Source organism: Caloenas nicobarica, chromosome 4, assembly GCF_036013445.1.
Source record: "Caloenas nicobarica isolate bCalNic1 chromosome 4, bCalNic1.hap1, whole genome shotgun sequence".
NCBI classification, from domain to species: Eukaryota; Metazoa; Chordata; class Aves; order Columbiformes; family Columbidae; genus Caloenas; species Caloenas nicobarica.
This window is the reverse complement of record NC_088248.1, coordinates 50,233,965-50,254,324: the sequence shown is the minus strand read 5'-3', so window position 1 is coordinate 50,254,324 and position 20,360 is coordinate 50,233,965. Positions and strand designations below refer to the sequence as shown.

General features: G+C 42.8%; 2 protein-coding genes across 2 annotated transcripts; both read left to right on the top strand.

Annotated features, from left to right (window-relative positions):
- Positions 1 to 1,168: 1,168 nt before the first annotated feature.
- On the top strand, positions 1,169 to 8,203 carry SRD5A3 (steroid 5 alpha-reductase 3). Its single transcript, XM_065634437.1, has 5 exons — positions 1,169 to 1,383; positions 4,210 to 4,361; positions 4,777 to 4,974; positions 6,243 to 6,365; positions 6,883 to 8,203. Exons 1-5 carry the CDS (start codon positions 1,169 to 1,171, stop codon positions 7,140 to 7,142), a joined length of 948 nt encoding a protein of 315 aa, XP_065490509.1. The 3' UTR covers positions 7,143 to 8,203.
- A 763-nt stretch (positions 8,204 to 8,966) lies between these two features.
- On the top strand, positions 8,967 to 20,073 carry TMEM165 (transmembrane protein 165). Its single transcript, XM_065634348.1, has 6 exons — positions 8,967 to 9,152; positions 10,592 to 10,817; positions 13,339 to 13,514; positions 14,368 to 14,550; positions 17,629 to 17,734; positions 19,160 to 20,073. The coding sequence occupies exons 1-6, from the start codon at positions 8,976 to 8,978 to the stop codon at positions 19,234 to 19,236; spliced, it is 945 nt and encodes a 314-aa protein (XP_065490420.1). The 5' UTR covers positions 8,967 to 8,975; the 3' UTR covers positions 19,237 to 20,073.
- The last annotated feature ends 287 nt before the right edge of the window (positions 20,074 to 20,360 follow it).

Below are 20,360 nucleotides of genomic sequence, written 5' to 3'. Positions count from 1 at the left end.
TATACCTCTGTTTATGAAAGTACGTGGGTAAAATTTAAAATTCGTCTTTCAGTCAAGCCTGATCTACACCAAAACAAACAAACAAACAAAAACAAACAAACAAAAAACAAACAAAAAACCTATATGGGTTTGGTAGCTGGTTGGGATGCAATTAAAGTGTTTATGACATAATTCAGTCCCATCTAGGAAAAAGTCGTCGACACCTTTAAATATACCTTGGGAGGTACCACCGTCCAGGCAGCCAGACCTGGTGTTGTGGAAGCGCATCAATATCAGCAGAAGTTCCTCTTGAAGGCAAAAACCCATGTGTGCTTCAGGCCTGAATCTCAGTGAGCTGCAAGGTGGTGGCCATTGCTTTGTTCTCTTTATCTGCTGATTTCGTGATTGTTTGAATTAGCACTAAAGACTAATAAAATTAGGTTGTACTATATTTAAAGACTTGGAAATACAGCCCAAGTATTTTTTTCGTGGGCGTCCTGACTTAAAATCTTACTCCGCTCAAGAGCATTAATAAGTACTAGCATAACTATGCCCACACTGAACATTGTTACTTTTCTCTTGCATGTTATGAAAAGTTTGAAATATCATCCAGTATCTCCTCGGAGGCAGTGAGTCAGTGATATTTAGTCAGATAAGCCAACACCTGAATGCCTGCTGAGTAACACTTGAGTGTCTCTTACGAAGGGAAGGCTCAACCTGCAGCCCCGCATGCACAGAAGGGGGATGCAGATAGGACTGGAGCCGGAGGGAACCACCTCCTTTTGGTGCCGAGCTGGTTGACTTATTGATTTATCAGGGCAAAAGCAAGGCAAGGAAAGCCTTTCCTTTCTTGTAACGATAAACCCGATAATATTGTGTAGAATAAAATTCTGAACGCAGGACCCCACATCCACGCAGCACGGAGGCGGCTGACGGGTAAGCGTGCAATTGGGAGGAGCCCCGGAACGGCAAATCGGTGAGAACTCGGGCAGCTTGTGGGGAAGTTGTTTCTGCGGGGGTGTGGGGGGCTGTGTGTCCCTTCCCGCTCTGCTCTGGCCGCCACCTGCGGGCAAGCAGCGCAGCGACCGCCACTGCCGCACCCGCGGCTCCTTTCGAAACCCCCTCCGCGGCGGGGGGAGCCGGGGGGCGGGGCCGAGCCGGGGGGCGGGGCCGAGCCGGGGGCGGGGCCATGGCGGCGGTGCTGGGCGCCGCGTGGGCCCTGCTGGCCGCCGCCTTTCTGGCGGCGCTGCTGCTGGTGCTGGTGCGGCGGGCTGCGGCGCGGCCGTCCGGCGGCGGCTTTGGCGTCGTCTCCGGCCTCTTCCAGGATCTCATCCGCTACGGGAAGACGAAGCGCGGCTGCGGGCAGCGCCCGGCCTGGCTGCGCCTCCTCCAGGTGCCCAAGAGGTGAGGGGGCGGCGCTCCGGTGCCCGCCGCCGTGCCTGCGGGTCGGGTGCCGCACGCGTTGTGCCGCGGCAGCGCGGCAGCGGCTGTCTGCGCGTTTCACTTCGTTCGGCTGAAGATGTAGAAAATAAACAGCATATGCAAATAGCGTTGCGTATTTCTGTGGGGTTGGGCTCAATTTATTTTGGGGAGTTTTATTCTGTTTTTACAGGTGGGGAGCTGAGGAGCGTAGAGACTGCGAGTCCGTGTGTTCCAAATGGGAACAAAAGCCTAATTCCTTGAATCCCAGTCGCATGCAGTAGCTGCAAATCAACCCTTCCTGCAAGATTGAGGGCAGGGACCTGGGTATAGGGGCTCCCCAGTGTAACTGTGACTATGCAAATATACTGCCGGTTTACTGTCTGTAACCGATTCTCAGTCGTCGCCTTCTTCCTTCAAGGTTTCTTCATAAAGCAGAACAGCGTTTTAATGTAACTGGCTGGACACTGTGTGAACAGTCTGTAGTAAGGCAAAAGAACTGCTACATTACCCAAATACATCTTTTAATAGATATATAATAGGATAGAAGTGGGGAAGAGAAAAACCTACAGCTTTCTATATGTTACCAGGATCTCATCGTTTTTGATCTGCTGAGATTCGTGACTAGAACTAGCGTTTGACTTGAACACAACAGGATCTTGCAAGGCCAGCAAGACAGGACTGGGAAGCTACTTAACCCAAAAATCTGATATACCGCTAATGTATCGATCTTGTTATCACTGGCACATTTTGCATACGTAGCTTTCAAGCCAAATATTAAAAGAAGTTTTGTGACGCAGCGTATTATTCATGCAAAGGCTATAATGTAGTATCTTGGTTATCAGGCTTCTGGTTACAGAAAATTCCTAGGGATATGTTTAAATTCTGCAATATCCTCGGTGAAAATAAGCCCTCATAAAGGCTTTGGCTTTAATTGCAGCGCATTGCCAAGTGCCACATTCTTGAGGTAGGTTCTCTGAGTTGACCTTTAACCAACAGAAGTTTCCCACTAAATAGGGAAGAAGGTGTCTGAAAAACGTGACTTTTTCAAGGAATTGTTCTCGAGCTCTCGACATCTACAACATGATTCTATTACTCGAGTAGTGAATGTGTAACCCTGCTAGCTGAAGGAATAGGGAAGATCCTGAAGGTAGCTGTTGAGGCATTTTCTATTTCCATTAATCTGTGTCTTGTTTCCAAACAAGCATTGCATTTTCACTAGCCTGAGCTTGGTTTTAACTTTGCCATTCCATCAGGTCAGATGTTATAAATGATTTTGGGTTGGTTTGGCAAATACTGAACATTCCAGTCCTTGAGGGATGACACGTACTTACTGCAGTGCTGGATCGCTCTGTAGGTCAGATATATCCCCAGTGTAATCGAGGTTGCTGAAAGCTCGCAGGGCATGTATCTGCTAAGCTGGCAGGGCTTGTTTGTGTGCTGGTAGCAACAAGCAACACATGTGGAGAAGGTTCTCTGGGGAGTGATGAGACAGAAGTCTACCAAGTAACAGGACAGCAAGGAAAGAGCTTGAAACTTGGAGGTGGCCGTGAGTTTTTATCAATATACAAGTTATATTTGTCTTCTAAGCAGAAAATGAGAGAGTGGGGCTAAATTTTACTTCTGCTGTTGCAAAGCATGCAAATCATGTTGCTGTCTCTGCTTGGTACGAGAAGGAACCGAGGAGGAGGGGGAGGAGTGGTTGTCTGAAAGGGCTGCCAACCACTAATGGGCAAGGCGCTCTGGAGCATGCAGGGATGCTCATTACCTCTGTGCTTCTTACTTGGCCTCTGCTGTTGAGAGACACCCGAGCTGCTTTGGGAAGGGTCACTTTATTTAGTTTATTTAGTTTCACTAAGCAAGCGTGTTGTACCCCCAGACTCCAAAAGAAAAGTTGCGTGTTCAAGAGAAATGTAGCCAGTTCTCTGACTATACAGTTATAGCTCAGTTTTGTACCAATAGTTAACTTGTCAAGACAAGGCCATCAGCATCTTAGCGTGGTATGTATTTCATCTCTTTGCAGGTGTTTCCTGAGGTCCTGATTTTTATTCATAGCCAGAAGGACTTATAGTTTAAAAAAGAAATACTAGATCACCTAGTTTGAGCTGGATATCATAGAATGTTTAACTCCATCCAGTTACCTGTCTTGACCATAGTGTCTTGTGTTTCAGTAATGCATAATGTTCTTTTTTAAGAGCATTATGGGATTGGGGGGTTATTTGTTTTCTTCAAAAAAACGTGTGGTCTTGCCTTGTAATCACTCAATAATATTGCTGGTTTCTCCTTTTTCTGTGATTATCGCAGGCCTTGAATTTGCAGAGGGACAAGATATTTTAGTGTACAGCTGAGTGATTACTTCTGAGTGCCTTTTACCGTTTGCGTTTGTCATTAATGTCATGTAATGCATCCACTAGAATCGAGGAAAGTGGCGGGTGCTGCTAGGCATAACAGCCTGGAAATGCCGAGAAAATTATTTCGGATGTTCTTCCAATAGCATGAATTATAAAGAAAAAATTGTGCGCATTATTACAGTTGTAAGCATTGAGGAATACCTTGCAATGTGCTGTTTACACTTTCTCCTCTTTAGTGCAGCTGTGGTATGTAAGGTAAGCTAAGTGAGGGGTTGTTCCAGACATCAGAAGAAGGTGTTTGGGTTGTTCCCCAGTGGTACCACTGGAGTCCAGAGTTCTCTGATCGTTGATGTGGGGACCGAAAGGGAATGTACTCACCATGAGGCAAGCGTGTCCTATGGCTACATTTCCAACTAAGGAATGATGAGAATGTTAATGAAGACCCTTCTTGTTCCTACAGGTGGTTTACTCACTTTTATGTGGTTTCTGTGCTCTGGAATGGCTTTCTGCTGATCTGGCTTTTCCGAGCTGAGTTCCTTGGAGAGTCGCTCCCATCATGGATTCAGCACATGCACCATGCTCTTGGCAGAGATTCTCAGAGCGAGGACACAGGCAAGTATTCCAGCTATTATGAAGCAGCCTTTTAAATACAGAAAGCTGCACTACCGCTCTTTGCTGAATTTGTATTTTTTGAGTGCTACTTCATTAGCTGCTCTTAAACTAGGCTCCAAGTGACTTTCCTGGAATACCAAGTCCCTTTGTCATTATTCGAGATTTCTAATTCTAATTTATGGATAAGATGGCTTTCAGCAGTCCTTTCAGTAGAAAGGGCCATTAGCACCTTCTAGAAGTAATCTTGCTGTGGTCAGCAGTGCCTCAGATGTACAAATATTTTCCCCAGTGCTCAGTTAATTTAAAATGAGGGTAAGATTTTTGCAGTGGAGAGAGGAAAAAATAGCCTTTTCGAAGGCCTGTCAGGGTTAAGTTGTTCCTATCTGTCTCAAAGTTGCTATTTTTTATGTGCAAGCAGGTAGTGAGCACTTTTCTGCACTCCTGGTTCTCCTGCTGCTTTGGCTGCATAGCTGTCGAAGACTTGCAGAATGCCTCTGGACCAGCGTGTTTTCCAGTGGCGTCATCCATATCGTGCAGTATTGCTTTGGAATTGTTTACTACGTTGCCGTCGGCTCAACAGTGCTGTGTCAAGTGCCTACTAATGTCAGGAATGGTAAGTGCTTGCTTAGTTATTACCAAAGACTCATTTTTGCTCCCGTTTGTTTCCATCATGGCAAATGGTTCACGCGGTTTCATAGAGGGCTGCTTGTGTTAGAAGGGTGTTTAACCGATGAAGCATAAAAATACTGGCATATTTCAAAGTAACTGCATTTCAGTAGATCATATAATGGACCAGCTTTATACATACACACAGACACTGACCCACGCTTTCGTGTTAACCACCACTGTTATTTCCTGAAAGACATCCAACATTGATACTTTCAGGATCATTACTGATCAGTTTTGCTTGGAGATACGTATGCTTTATGAAGGACAGTAATAGGTACCAGTTCCCAAATGCCACTATGCAACTTCAGTTCTTAAACTGGAGGGTGTTTTTTTGTTTGTTTTAAGCTTTCATGTAAGATGAATCTGCAAGGCTGTCTTGGCCACCTCCTTTGTTTTCCATTGAGAACTCGCCGCTGCTCTGCCTTGCATCAGTCAGTCTCTTCCTTCCCTCAGTACTGTAATATCTCCATTAATACAGCAGAAATTTTAATTGTATGTCCTGTTTCTGCCAACACATTCCACTGAGTCTCACAACTGAGCTGCTGTTCCCCTGCACAGTGAATCGTGAGCTGTCATTACCATTACTAATATTTGTAAGGTGGTCATTGCCCAGTATCTGACTTTAGTGAAGTTTTTAACCATTTCCAACCACATCAGCTCTAGTTTAATCCAGTGATTTTTTTTAAAAAGAGCCTTCAGATCTCCTATGTGTAGATAAAGACTTTCTCTTTCTGGACCTGTTCTCTACTTTTCACATCTTGTAGATTCTCAGACATGAGGTATTGGCTTGTCCATTGGAATTTATCCTTAATATAGTTAAAACTTTTTTGAAGGCCCAAATTTATGTATATATATCATTTACTGCAAACAAGACAAACAGCTGTGTACTTACATGTTGACCTGAGCCATGACATCATCTTTAATTAGGATAATTATAAGTTGTGTTGAACATTGAGGTCTTAGACTATCAATTCTGTACCAGTGTACCTCAAGCTTCTGGATTAAAAATGAGATCTTTTTAGTGGTTGAAGGAAATGAACTACCAGCTGAGCACTTAAATGATGCAGGATTTAAAAGCATCTTTCAGGGGATTAGAGGCCCACTACTAAAATTTTTTAAGACAGGAACATTTAAAAAATTTATATAATATTTTGGGACGGTGCTTGGGAAGGTATTTCTTGGTCACATACTAATGGAACGTATTTCATTCAGGAAAAGAGCTTTCTGTGCAGATCTCCTGGTATCACATCGTAGGAGTTGTGATGTACATTTGGGCCTCTCTTCACCAACACAGATGTCTTGTGATTCTAGCTAATCTTAGAAAAAGTGAATCGGGTAAGAGCTTTCATTTCTGCCAACGCTTTACTTAGGTAATTTTTTCCTAGTTATTTCAATAGGGTTCTAATACCTTAAACCACGTGCATTTTTCAGTTCCTTTAGTGGAGTGTTCTCTGTTAAGACTTTCGGTAGATTAAATGAGGCTGTTAAGAAAAGGGATCGTATGGCTGAGTGGGGCGTGTTTCTCTGTGTCTGTATATATAGTTTTATAGAACTTAAACTGAAGGTCTGGCTTCTGATATCCTAAGGACAGACACATGCTAAGGTTTAGGACTTGTGCTACTCTGCAGGGACCTTCCGTCTGTCTCCATGTGGGCTACAAACAGGTTTCCTTGCTCTGCATTTGTGCCAACAGCCAGAGGTGGCATCTTTATTTCTTTAAGAAGTGCAAAGCTGCCAGATCAGATAGAGGTGGATGAGATGATAATTTTAATGAGCATGTTGTTCTGTAATTGTGAGTAGAAAAGTTTAATGCATGTTGTTCTCAACTAAATTTATTTCCGTTTGTTCGCAGGAAAGGTCATAAGTCTGAGCCACAGTGTACCTTTTGGAGACTGGTTTGAGAGCGTTTCTTGCCCTCATTATTTTGCAGAACTCCTGATATATGTATCTATGGCCATCACGCTTGGATTTCACAATGTGACGTGGTGGTGCGTAGTGATGTATGTTCTTTTTAACCAGGCACTGGCTGCTGTTTTGTGTCATGAGTTCTATCAGAAAAACTTCAGCTCCTACCCGAGGCATCGAAAAGCATTAATACCATTTATTTTTTAGAGTATTTCTTCTAAAGTATGTTTAATGCAAACTGGGAAATGTTTTCTTTAAGGGAATAAGAGATTTACGTTTTACTAAAGCCAAGGTAAAATTGCACATTTTATCTAATTCCAGCTTAAAAGCTCATCATTTTAATGGTGATCTCATCCATGTTACCAATTTATAAGGGGAAATGTAAGGTCTCTGCTTATTGTACAAGCTAAAAAAAAAAGGTTTGTTGAGGATCTTAAAGCGAAGATATGCTAATTGGCTCTTTTCTGTTTTATAATTGTATCTTATGCATAAAATGCTCGCTGTTGTGCAGCAAGCCAGAATACATATACATAAAACTCCGTAGTGAAAGGAGGGTGCAGAGAATTATTTGAACTACTGTATTTCATGCCTCGTTTAATATTTAAGCGTATTTTTTTTTCCTAGTCTCTTTTCTTTGAGTCACTTCCGAGGGAGGCAAATTGTGTATTGTCTTTCTGTGCTTCCCTGTTGATAATTAAAAGCAGTCGCTGCTTTATGACTGCAAGCACAAAAACCGGTGGAGAAAGCTGCGGTGGAGGAATGACTCATGCTCAGCAGCAGAGATAAACAGACCCATTCTCTGCATTATCTCTTCTGCACCAAAGTCAGTATTCATTGATGAAAACTCCTTGTTTATCCCTAGACTGGGAAAATCATGGAAGGTTCTCTGTTTAGAGACACAGTAGAAGAGAATTTGCAGAAGATGAATCTTCTCGGTTGCGGTTCTGTCATCCTTGGTGCAGGTTTTTGGAGTCTCTCGTGTGTCAGAGGGGGCAGTTCCGCAGGGTGACCGTAACCGCGGCCACGCTGGTTTTTAAACAGCCTGTGAGAGCAGATGTAGTGAACTGCCGAGGCAGAGGACACATGGAAACCAGTACCTGACAAGCGTTCCAAAGACGTTCTTTACTGGGGGGATGATGTCACTCAGCACAGGGGTTTGTTTTGCACTTAACCATTGAGTATTTTGGTCCTTCTCATGATACGGGGGTGAATGATCAGTTTGCGTGATGTAGCGTATGGACGCTGGTGTTTCACCGTGCTTTCTACTTACGTGTGTATATATTATTTTGTATACGAGAAGAATTTTTGTAATGATTTATCCAATTAAAATTTATGATTTCTCTAATTAAAACAGTTTATTACACCTTCTGGTTTTGTGTAATCTTCCAAAACCGAGCCAGATATTTGCAGAACACGAGCAATCTCAACAAAGCGTTTTGCTCCCCTCGGCTCTCGCAGCCCTTGCACTTAACCGTTGAGTATTTTGGTCCTTCTCATGATACGGGGGTGAATGATCAGTTTGCGTGATGTAGCGTATGGACGCTGGTGTTTCACCGTGCTTTCTACTTACACGTGTATATTATTTTGTATACGAGAAGAATTTTTTAATGATTTATCCAATTAAAATTTATGATTTCTCTAATTAAAACGGTTTATTACACCTTCTGTTTTTGTGTAATCTTCCAAAACCGAGCTGCACGTTTGCGGAACACGAGCAATCTGAAGGAAACGTTTTGCTCCGCTCGGCTCTCGCAGCCCGGCCGCAATCGGCGCCCCCGCGGCCCCGGTTCCCCGCGGCAGCGCAGCCCCGGGCCCGTTCCGGAGGGCGGGCCGAGCCGCCCGTCAGCGGCGGCTGCAGCCAATGGGGGCGGCGCGGCCCCGGCCCGCCCCGCCCCGGGCCGTTGCAGGAAGCGGTTGAGGGACGGCGGCGGGGCCGCGCGGCTGCGGCGCTGCAGGCCGGGCGGTGACGCGGCGCCTTTAAGAGGGGCCTACGCGGCGCCTTTAAGAGGGGCCTGCGCGCCGCCACCGCGCTCGGCCGCCATGGGCTCGCCGCCGCCCGCGCCGCCGCTCCCGCGGGCCGCCGCGCTGCTGCTGGCGGCTTCGCTGCTGCTGGCGGCCCCGGCGGGGCTGCGCGCCGCTCCGGAGGAGGAACCCGGTAGGAAGAAAGAGCCGCCGCCGCCACCGCCGGCGGCGCAGGGAGCCGAGCCGCGGGCTGAGGTGAGGCGAGGCGGGGCCGGGCCGCGCCGGCTCCCGCTACATCCCCCCCGCCCCTCAGCCGGGCCGGCGGGGCGGGCCCGGCCTGCAGGATGCCTCGCCTTTCGGAGGCCGTCGGCTTTCTGAATCCCCCTCTTCTAGCAGAAAAAGGGAAAGCTTCAGGGCCACCGTGTAGCTTTCCCTTTTTCTGCTAAAGGAGGGGAATTTAGGTCCGTTACGAAAAACGGGCTAATGCTTGTTTTTTCACCGGATAAATATTTTTGTGCCCCGCTTGCTTGCGCGCTGAGGGCGGAACCGACCTCTCCAGGTCTTCCTCACAGAAGCAGATGGAAGCAGGCTCTGTTGCGACTCAAAACCCGCCAGCTTTCCTCAGTGCTTAAGATTAGTTTCTTCACGTTAAAACTTCTAAAATGGGGGTTTTGGTTAGGGGGTTCTAGTGCCGGGTGAGCGCAGAGGGATGATAAAATCGCTAACATATGGCTCGATGTAGCATGTCGAGCATGCCAAGCTTTAAATACCGAAAACCCAAAAAATTTACAGTACAGGTAAAGAAACTCTGGGAACCCACCGCATATCATATAGATACTTTTAAATATCAGACCTGAAAACTTACACCGCTGTTAAAAGTGGAATGCCAGGAAGTCGCCGTGTTAAAACACGTTGCAATCTGTCTCTGCTGGTAGATGTGCTGAAACAAGTTTTCTCAGCCATCTCTGGTCAAGCATGTTAACATCGACTTTCTTGTTTTGGGTCTTGCTTTTGACTGTAGACATCTTTGTTTCTGCAAAAGTAAACAGTTCGGTGAGTGAGGTCTGGAGTGTGTTCGTATGGTTTAACCGCTGGCAAGTCTTAAAGCCAGTTTTCAACAAACATTGAGCATGCACAAAGAAAGCTGATGAAAACTTTAGTAAAATTTTAATGCAGCTGAGATGCAAAGGTTCTGCAAGGGAAGAAAGTGATTCTGACAATTTTTGAAAGGACTTTATATTTCTCGTACGTCATCCTAGTTGCCCTGTTTTTGTTCAAAGAGTTAAATTCCTAAGACTCGTATCAGAAAATTGGTTGTTTGGTCAAGGTCATAAAGTAAATACCAGGATTGTAAAGGCAGCAATGTTAGAGCTGAACTAAAGCAGCTTTCCCCATGTTTTGTTGTAGTACTGGTTCTTATGTTCTGGTAATAGTGTGCACAGTGAAAGTACTGCTTTAATAGTCGGTGCATGATCTGATCTTCTTACTGAGTGCCTAACTAGCAATTTGAGGTAGGTGGCAGCCAGTAACTGGTTAATGATCATTAATGCAGTGTGAGAGGTATATACTTAAAATGTCACACCACGCAGTATGATATGACAGGAGAAATACAAGGCTCAGTACTTCTGCAAACTTAACTATTCAAGCCTAATAACTAGTGGGTTTTTTGTTGTTTTTCTCACCACCTCTTACAGAAGGGGTCCTCGCCAGTTGCTCCAGTTCATGTTGTCAATGAAGAGTCAGCTGATAAGACTAATTTGGGCTTTATTCATGCATTTGTGGCTGCTATATCGGTCATCATTGTATCAGAACTGGGGGATAAGACCTTCTTCATTGCAGCCATCATGGCAATGCGGTACAACCGTTTGACTGTACTGGCTGGTGCTATGCTTGCCTTGGGACTGATGACATGTTTATCAGGTTAGTGCTCTTTTGCTTTCATATCTTAAAATGTGCTGAGTACATATTTATCAATAAATATTGATTGAAATTAAAATGAAGGTAGTAGGTATATGCAGTCTTCTGTTTTGAGGAGAGTGTGAAGGTTTTCCTGGAGATCATGGCTCAGACGAGGTGTTTGCGCTCTGTAGAACTCGATATGAGTTTAAGGAACAGGAATCAGATTTGGAGCCGAAGCACTTCCTTTGATTTTCGGGCCACTAGTTTCCTTTTTATTTTTAGTTCCCGTTAAATTAGCATGCCTAAAGGGAATGTGGGAACAACCGCTCTTTTTCCTCCTAAGGCGAAAGTTTCTTAATATGATGACAAATTTCCCTTGTCTGACTTGTATCCCTATATGTGTAGCTGTTTGGGTTTGTGCTGTGAGCCGCATAAGTAGACGATGACGTTCTGCCACGAGCCTTTGGGATGGGTGGTACTGACAGAGCCAAGAGCTGGAGGGAAGTGAGGTGTCAGGTGGCACTTGGAGAACCTGTAGCTGTGAGTGCTTACATAGCTGTGATCGTGAAATGGAGCAGCCTTCACAGCTATCAGATGCAGCATAAATTTTGTTGTACGTGTGCTCATTTCTAACCATGCCTATTTCAGAAATGATTTAAGTAGTGTTTGTTGGTTTATATACACTGGAGATGCACGATTAACTGGCTTTAGGCTTCTCGGCCAGCGTTTCTGTGAATGGTTTCTTGGGTGTGTAGCTACTACTATATACACTGCTGCAATAATTATTGCAGTCTTGGAGCAGCTGCCACTTGCACTGTGTGTAGTGATAGCATTATATGAGTTTCTTCTGTTGCTCACTTAATATAACAGTCTTTGACAATGCTTCCACTTCTGCATTTCTTGCTTCATTTGACGTTATTAAATACCACAGGTAATTCTGAAAATCTTGTGATCTCTTTTCTCTTGCCCATTATGATTCTTCCCTTTTTCTATATGAAGTCTTTCTTCAAATCTTTCTTGATGTTTTTTCGTAAAAGCATTCTTTTCTGCTTTATCCCCCAGTCTAGAGGTTCTTCCTTTTCACAAATGAGACTTTTTTTTCCTCCTCTCTTTTTTTTTTTTTTTCTTTTCCTTTTTTCTCTCTTCTCCCCTCCCTCCATTGCCCTTGTTTTTTATACAAGCTGTGTCTGGAAATTCCTGGGATTTTTACCCACCTTGATTTCATGAAAACATGGTCACTTAAACTTACTAGCTGCAAGTAATCATTTCTTGGGGGGGGTTTTGCAAGCTGTGCTTGACAAAATACATTCTGATTATTTCATTACGTCCACACTTGTATATGCAAGTAATGCTAAAAAAAAATATTTTTGTGTAGTTTCTTGCAGTGCTTTACTTTAATATTTTCTGTCTTTAAAAAGTTTAACTACTGGTTTATTTAGCTGAGCAACTAATACTGTTATTAATGCATGTATGTGCCATGTTTACTAACAGTACAACCTGATTAATTTTGGTGTCATAGTCTTATTTTTGGTAGTGGCAGTACGGATTAATTTCCAGATTATGTAGTAACTTCCAAGTGTGAAGTGTGTGCAAGAGAACACACATGGTACATGCCTTCTTTTAGCCAATTGCATGTGGAATAAAACAACAGACACATTTGTGAGTGTCTGGTCCAGGCAGCCTTGAATGTTAGGTGTGGAGTTCTAATTTCCTCTCATTTATACAGGCCTGTTTTCCAAAAATGCTAACTGGTCTTCCTTTGAAGAAGTGCTTTGTCCTGGATATGTGTTATCTCTCATTTGAGAACAAGTTTGGCCTAGTTTGATGGCCTTTGATACCTGTAGAAGTAGATGCACCGTGGAGGTAGCCTTTTGATCTTTGAGTGGGGTCAGTACTTTTAATTTAAAGGAAGATCAGAGTTATGTTGTGTGTTTGTGGGGAGTGTGGGAAGAAAGGGAATAAACATGCAGGTATTTGCACTTAGCAAACAAAGACAGACATGGATTCACGCAGCGGGATGATTTGTGGTATGTCTAGTAGATTGAACTTGTAGAAAATCTTTTTCAAACTTTTATCTGATAAAGGAAATGGTTGGAAAGAAATGCTATCCAACATGTAGTCATGCATAAAAATGGAGTTAACTGGTATATGCTGTGACTCATCTAAGGTGATTACAGATGATAGTTTCAAGGCATGCTTGGAGAAAGGCAGGACTTTCATAATTCTTGATGGGAAAGAGAATGTTGCTTGGACTGGCTCTTGGGAATAGCAGCACATCAGCTTTGCCTGGTGTGCCTCATCTGGATGTTATGGGCTTCAGTCTCTGACTTGACCAGTAATGGTCCAGTTTCCAGAGTGTTGTTATCTTGAGGGGAAAAAAAAATATATATATATTAAAAAAAAATCTAACAAAACCCACAATACTTGTTTTTCAGTGGCTATTTGAATCACAGACTTTGCTAGCAAGCATGTCTTAGATGTGAGAAGAACAATTATGATCCTCTTGCTTATTTTTTAAATGATGCATTTGTTTTCTTTTCAGTTTTGTTTGGCTATGCCACCACAGTTATTCCTCGTGTGTACACATACTATGTGTCAACGGCACTGTTTGCGATTTTTGGCATCCGAATGCTTCGGGAAGGCTTGAAAATGAGTCCAGATGAGGGTCAGGAAGAGCTGGAGGAAGTTCAAGCAGAAATTAAAAAAAAAGATGAAGAAGTAAGTCATAAACTTTCTGTGAATTAAGGCTGATGAAATAGTTACAACCATGAAGCTGCAGAACAGCACTGTTGTGTTTGGTGTTCAGTTGTGTCTGATTGATAATCTGACACAGAAAACGTGGTAAATGGACAGAAGTGGCCACTGGAGACTGTTTGAACAGGCGATTCCAGTTCTGTGGCAAGCCTGGCTTCTCAGGAGGAAAAGGACTTTCTCCATAGAGTGGCGTGAGTGGTTGGTTGGGGTTTTTTTTGTTGTTTGTTAGTTTTTCAAACGCATTATTAGCAGAGAAGACATCAACAGTTTATTCTTGCCTCTACTTTTTTTTTTTTTGTGGTCAGGCAGATTAATGCTGAGGTTTGTAGTGTTGCAGCAAAGTTCTCTGTTCTAATAACTTTCTAAATATATTGGTCCACTTCTAAGGAATAGTGTGGACTACTAATCTTATTTCTCATAAGATTTCTTTTTTTCTCATTAATTTTATCAAATCCCAATTTGAGAGCCACTGCTTGGGAAAAGGAGGATCCCTGCTTTAAAAATGGGAGGAAATATGTGGTTAAAAAACAGGTGTCATTTCTACTGAAACTGTTGTGTAAGTGCAAGCAATAAAAGATGGACAATAACTGGCAGTTGGGGTGATTACAGCCTTTATATATGCACACACCCATATGTGTATGCATATGTGTAGCTAGTTTTTTAAAATGGTGTCTAATATAAATAATACATTGATAATGCAGCAGTCAGTGGCTAATAGCATTCCCGATGCTAAATGGCTAGCTTACAGTTGAAGTATTTAATTTGGGTTGTTTAAATGACATTTCTAATTTTTTTTTTTTTCCCTTGTCCTCCACAGCTCCAGAGAACTAAACTGTTAAATGGGCCAGGAGACGTGGAATCAGGGCCAGGCACCACTATACCTCAGAAGAAGTGGCTGCATTTTATTTCTCCGATCTTTGTTCAAGCTTTTACTTTAACGTTTTTAGCAGAATGGGGTGATCGTTCCCAATTAACAACTATAGTCTTGGCTGCCAGAGAGGTGAGTGGTGCAGAGCACCTGCTGTTCTTTGCCCTTGTTGTGTTGCCTGTGGAGAAGCAGGAGAGACAAAATACTCTCGCAGGAGGTGTCAGATTCACACCTGCTGCCTTGCTGTGTCTCACTTTGTTGTGTTAGAGCTGTGCCAAGAGCTGAAAATAAATGCACTGAAGCTCTGTGTAGTATTAAAACTATTGTTACGTGATTGGGACTGCACAGACACTTCTGGAAATAGTTGTTTTATATCATGCAGCTGAATACAATTGTTTTTTGTTACAGTGTTGAGAGATGTTACAGAACAGATGTTTCTGTGATCCTTGTGGTCATACAGTTTTAACACAGTAGCTTTAAAAAGAGAACTTTGTGCTAGCAAACTTAATGCTGTTAAAAAGACATCTCTTTTTAAAAATCTAAGTGGTACGATGTATAGAACTAAAACTCTAAACTGCTGTGTAGTAATACCGTAAATAAAATTACATTCAGCATGGTGATTGGAATGTATATAACTGTATTATATTTAAAGGAAAATTAAGGTCTATAGTCAACCTTTTAGTAAACATAAGTAACTTGCCTGGGCTTTTTCGTGCCTTGAGATAATTTATATTTTTTCCCTAGGACTCATGCTTCTTTCAGTGCACTTTCTGACCTTCCCTAGGGACAAATCAGGGCTGTGTAATGAAGGAGGCTGTAATCTGTAGGAATCTCTTGTCTCTGTTACAGTGTCGGGAAGCTGCTTAGAGCTAACAAGGCAGGGAACAACAGGACGAGGGGATGATCTCATTGTTCAGGCAGCTACATGCCATCTCGGAAAATGAGGAATCATTCCTGCCTCTGCCCAAGTTTTCATGTGATGCTAGGCAAGTTGCTTAAACCCGTCTTTTCACGGGTGGTTGCTGACTTCTGGTTTGCATTTTCTGAGTATCCCATTGGGAAGTGTCCATCAGACCCTGCGGTCCGATCTGTAAGCGCTGAGCATTGCAACTAAAGACTGTGGAATGTTGTCGCTTTAGCGTATTAAGTGTTTGTGTAAGTGATACCAAAGCAAATACTGTAAAAGAGGAATTGAAGGTATCTTTATCTTGGCTTTCAAAATCAGTGAATAATTATGATCTAGATTTTTTTTTTTTTTCATTTTGTCTGTGGGACTGTTTTATACCTTTTTTTTCATAATATATTCAGATGAATCCTTGTCTGTGAAGTACTAAGATACATAGCAGGAGCATTGCAGAAATGCTCATGAGGAAAGAAACTATATGGAGCAAATATGCGCGGTGTGGTAAGTCAGCTGTGACCGTACATTCTTCAGTGAAAAGAAAACAAAATACTACATGGCTGTTCATTAAGCAAGTAGTGTCCATCCTGTCACAACAAACAGGACTCCTTTGGAGGAAAAAATAGGTGATAATTTGGCTGTCTCAGTGCATGCATGAGGAGAAGGAGTTAAAGCTGTCTTTGAGAACCTAGTCCTGACAACAGTCCTTAAGATCTTGATTTTACACATTAACTGTTTACTGTGTATAAGAATTGTTCATCTATTCAAGGAAATAGAAAAGGAAACTCTGTAGAGCCTTACTAGACTGGCTTTTTGTCAGCTGCCTCATCTGAGCACTTCTGCTCCTGGAGAGACCAGGCTGAGGGAAAATCATTACTTCTTACCTTCCAGGAACAGCCGTAGGGAGTGGGATGGGGGGTGAGATCCACCCTCTGCCAGTGGGGCTGTACAGGTAACTGCTGACCACAGGGAAATGAAGATTGCCAGATCCTGATCCTGGAGGCAGGCATGTTCTGCTGGCACAGCCCTGCTTTCTGCCTGCACTTTGTGGTGGTTTTCTGCCTGTCCTCTGCTTGGTGCTCACCACCTTTTCTCACTGGCTTGTGGTTTTGGTTCTTTTGGTCAGACAGTGTTATCTACGAGGAGCAGCCAGGACATCCAGCACGCAGCAGTTAGGTCTGGTGGCATTCAGCCAGGTGGGCTGACCGTGACATTTTCAAACTTCGCTTGCTTCTTTCACTATTGCAGAAACCATTAAAAACAGAAGTTTCCAGAGGGGTGTGCTAGGAGATATGTCACTGTGTAACTCAAAAATGCTGGAGGAATACCAGGTTAAACTGTCTTTCCTTTATACCGTATAATTTCCTAGACAGTTTGCTGTTTATCTGTTAGAGATTTCATGCATTCCTCATGTGACAGCAGCAGCTTTTCTTTTTCCCCCCCGCCTCTCGGAGCTAAAAGTCTCACTTAGAGATGTGCAGGGAACTCAACTCTGCTTTCCCTCATTCATCTTCGTGCAGCAGACAGGCATGCTCCTACCTTGCCTTCAGTGTCGGTCATCAAAACATTCTTTTCTGTTTCTAATGCTGAAGTCTTCTGCTTAGTGAGGTGTTCAATACATATGCTGCCCTTAGCTCTGTAATTTGCAAGTAGATCTGAGAAACCTCTTTATGTGGTAGTCTTGCTCATTTATTGAGAGTAGGCTCCTTGTTATGCGATCATGTGGAAGCTGTCATTGACCATCGATTTTGAAAAGTTTATTATCCTCTGGACTTAAATTCTTTCATACTTCCCTCTTTGGATGAATTGGGGGCAGAGTGTAGAGGACAAGCTTGTGAAGCTGGACAAAGGAGTCAGGATGTTTTAGCTGCTGAAAGTTTTTCATTTGCAGTTCATGGATTTATTTTTCTCTTTTTTTATAATTAGGTTGGTGTTCTTCCAGCTGATGCATATTGTGTTTCTCAACAGCTGCCACCTTCCCTTTAGAGGTTGCTTAATTGTTTAAGTACAGCTGAGTGATTTCTGGATCTATATTTAACCACTTGAAAATGCTTCTTGGTTGAAACATGCCATATGCTCCTGTATTAGTCAGATTTAGATGTAAGTCTGTCTCGCTAGCTGAAGTATGCTGTTACTGGCCATTAAGGCAGTGATGAATAGCAGAGCAGAGCAAACACCAGAGAGTATCTTCCTTGCTTGACAGTGTGCAACCAGGGAATTGAGAGATTGCTCCTTTGTGGCAGGAGGTTGTCGAAGGACCAGTGCGGTTTGGGCTGTGCTGATGTTTCCCTTCTGTGTTTTTTCCTCAGGACCCGTATGGTGTGGCGGTAGGAGGAACAGTGGGACATTGCCTATGCACTGGTTTAGCAGTTATTGGAGGGAGAATGATAGCACAAAAAATTTCTGTTAGGACTGGTAAGTGAAAACTCACTCCAACCAAAAAAAATGCATTAATGCCAGTAATGCCTGCGATGTAAATGACTACATGTTTGCGAAGAGTGTTTCTCAAAGCTCTTGGAAAACCCCAAAACTTTTTTTTTTTGAGTCTGTGTCTTCTGTCCCACATGCGCTCCATAGTCACCTCCCCTCGTGGGGGGTGACCCTGTGCTGTTCCCCAGGCTGTCCCCCTCTTGCCAGGCAGAATCCCAGCATGTGCCACCACTCTGCATGGGGTGCTTCTAAGGGCTCTGGCCTTAATTGAACTTAACGGTTTACTGACTCTGATTTAAAGAATCAAAGTGAGTATTGGAGCTCCAAGTTTAAAGATGGACATGGGCGAAGCAGGTTTTGTTTCACTACTAGCTAGCTTGTAGGAGACCAGGAGCAGGAAATACAGTAATTTGAGTAGTCAGTATGTATTGTTCAGCAGTGGGATAATACAAATTCTGTCATAATTCTGAGTGTAGACTTTTAAGTGGGCAAGAGAACTGCATACCTGTGAGTTATGCCAGCCATAGAAAAGCTTCAAAGGCTACTCTGTGTGTGGCATAATTTTTTTTGAGTTTTTTGTTTTCCCTTGTATTAGGTTGCAGCTTGCTTCAGCTGTCACTCCTGTGATGTAGTGAGATTTCTTGCTCCCAGGAAGGATTCTGTGAAGCTGCTCTCAGAATATTTTTTTTTCTGTGCATTTAGAATATTTGTTCTGTAGTTGCAGAAGTTGTAAAAAAACAGCTTCACTGCAGAAAGTGTGCATTCTGTCTTGTTTGTTCGGCAAGGAAATTGGTGACGAAATACTAAACTAAGAATGATTTAATATGCTCCTAATAAGCTGGATCCTTGGCTGCAGGAATAGCCTTATTAGGTTAGACCAAAGATCCATCTAGCCCATCAGTTTTAGAGAAGAGCAGGAAGAATGTATAGAGTGGTGCTTTCCCAAATACTGTCGCAGCTTCTGGTGGATTGTGGCCATTGCAAACAGCTAATATGTTTTCGATACTGTCTCTTTCAATATAGTTACCTAAACTGTGCAAAAAATGCTTATTAGTATGTCGTTCTTAATGGATGGCTTGCTCCAGCATGAGAATATTGTATCTTATTTTCTTCCATGCAGCCAAATATTCATCAGCAGGTGCCAATCTCAGTTTTATATCAGTTAAAGTAAGAAGAGGGAAACAAAACTTCCTTCTAAGGACCAGAATATATTATTGTAGATGCAGTTAAACAATGGGATGGCATATGGGTATCCTGACACTGAGCTAGAAACAATGTCCACTGCTTGCAGCATAACTTTTAAAGTAAGGTTATTTGGGAATTAGACATTTTTAAAAAATCTGTCATGTGTCATGGAAAATATTTACATTTCAGTATCTAATTTCTTTTTGGCTTGTATTTCCTTTTCAGTGACAATCATAGGAGGCATTGTCTTCTTAGCATTTGCATTTTCTGCACTATTTATAAGTCCAGATTCTGGTTTTTAAAATTTTTCATCACTGCAAAAGAACAAGGATCGGAAGCACCTGGCAGCTGTCCTTGTGCATTTTTGTATATAATGTACAGAATTACAGTTAAGCACTGAAGATGAGACACTGAACTTTTTATAGCAAATGATTCATGGGACTGACACACGTATGGACAGCTTCTACAGTGGAGATCTGCTCACCGTCTGGTTTGTTTATTCCATGGTGCTGCTCCCTTGGTGGGATTTGTGTGGTTTTCCCACTTGTTGGACCTGGCTCAGCTGAGTTTTGAGGACCTACTCTCATAAATATTGAGGCTTCCTCTCTTCTTCCTCTGTTACACATGGCCGTCTTTCCTGTTCCTTCAAGAGCTGATTCTTAAGGCTTCTCGAAGCAGATGGTGTCTTGCTCCATGTTGCTCAGCGGGAGGTGTTCAGGAGGAAGCTGCTGGCTCCCACATCCCAGGTCTTCGGTTCCGGGTGTGCCTGAGGCTGGATAATCAAAGCAACAAGAAACCTGGGAGCAGTTCCTATACCATTGCGTGGCTGAGCCACCGACAAACAATTTTATAAACTTTATTTGGAGGGAAAACTTAATCAGGGATTTTTATCAGGAAATTGATGTGTGGTGATTAACAGCCTACCGTGTTCAATATGCAATCTTATCTAATATTATTTGACTTTTTTCTTTTTTGAAACATTAAAGTATAAGGAAAGTAGTAAAATGGTCCAACCTAACAATGTTCCATTCCCAGGACTGAACAGTAACAGAATTCTTAGATTTAAATGTATTCTTATTTTTCTTTTTAGGAATAGAAATGTAATCTGGAAGTGTATTAATAAAATATAGTGTCTTTGAGTTTTTTTCACTATCGTTTTTGATGATGATTCCCCTAATTCTAGCCACAAAGGTTTACCTAGTGATTATGTACTTCAGGTGAGGAAAGTTTACTAAACTTAATGTTGGATACTGTTATAAATGCCAGTTACAGAGATTTTGAAAATGTTGACCACTGAAGACGTGGGGTTGTAGAAACACATGCTTTGCTCTTCAGTGATGATTTGGATTCTGAGCTAACAGCATAAATAACCCACCAAGATCTACTCAGTAAAATATAAGAGATGGTTTCTAATATTATGAATCAG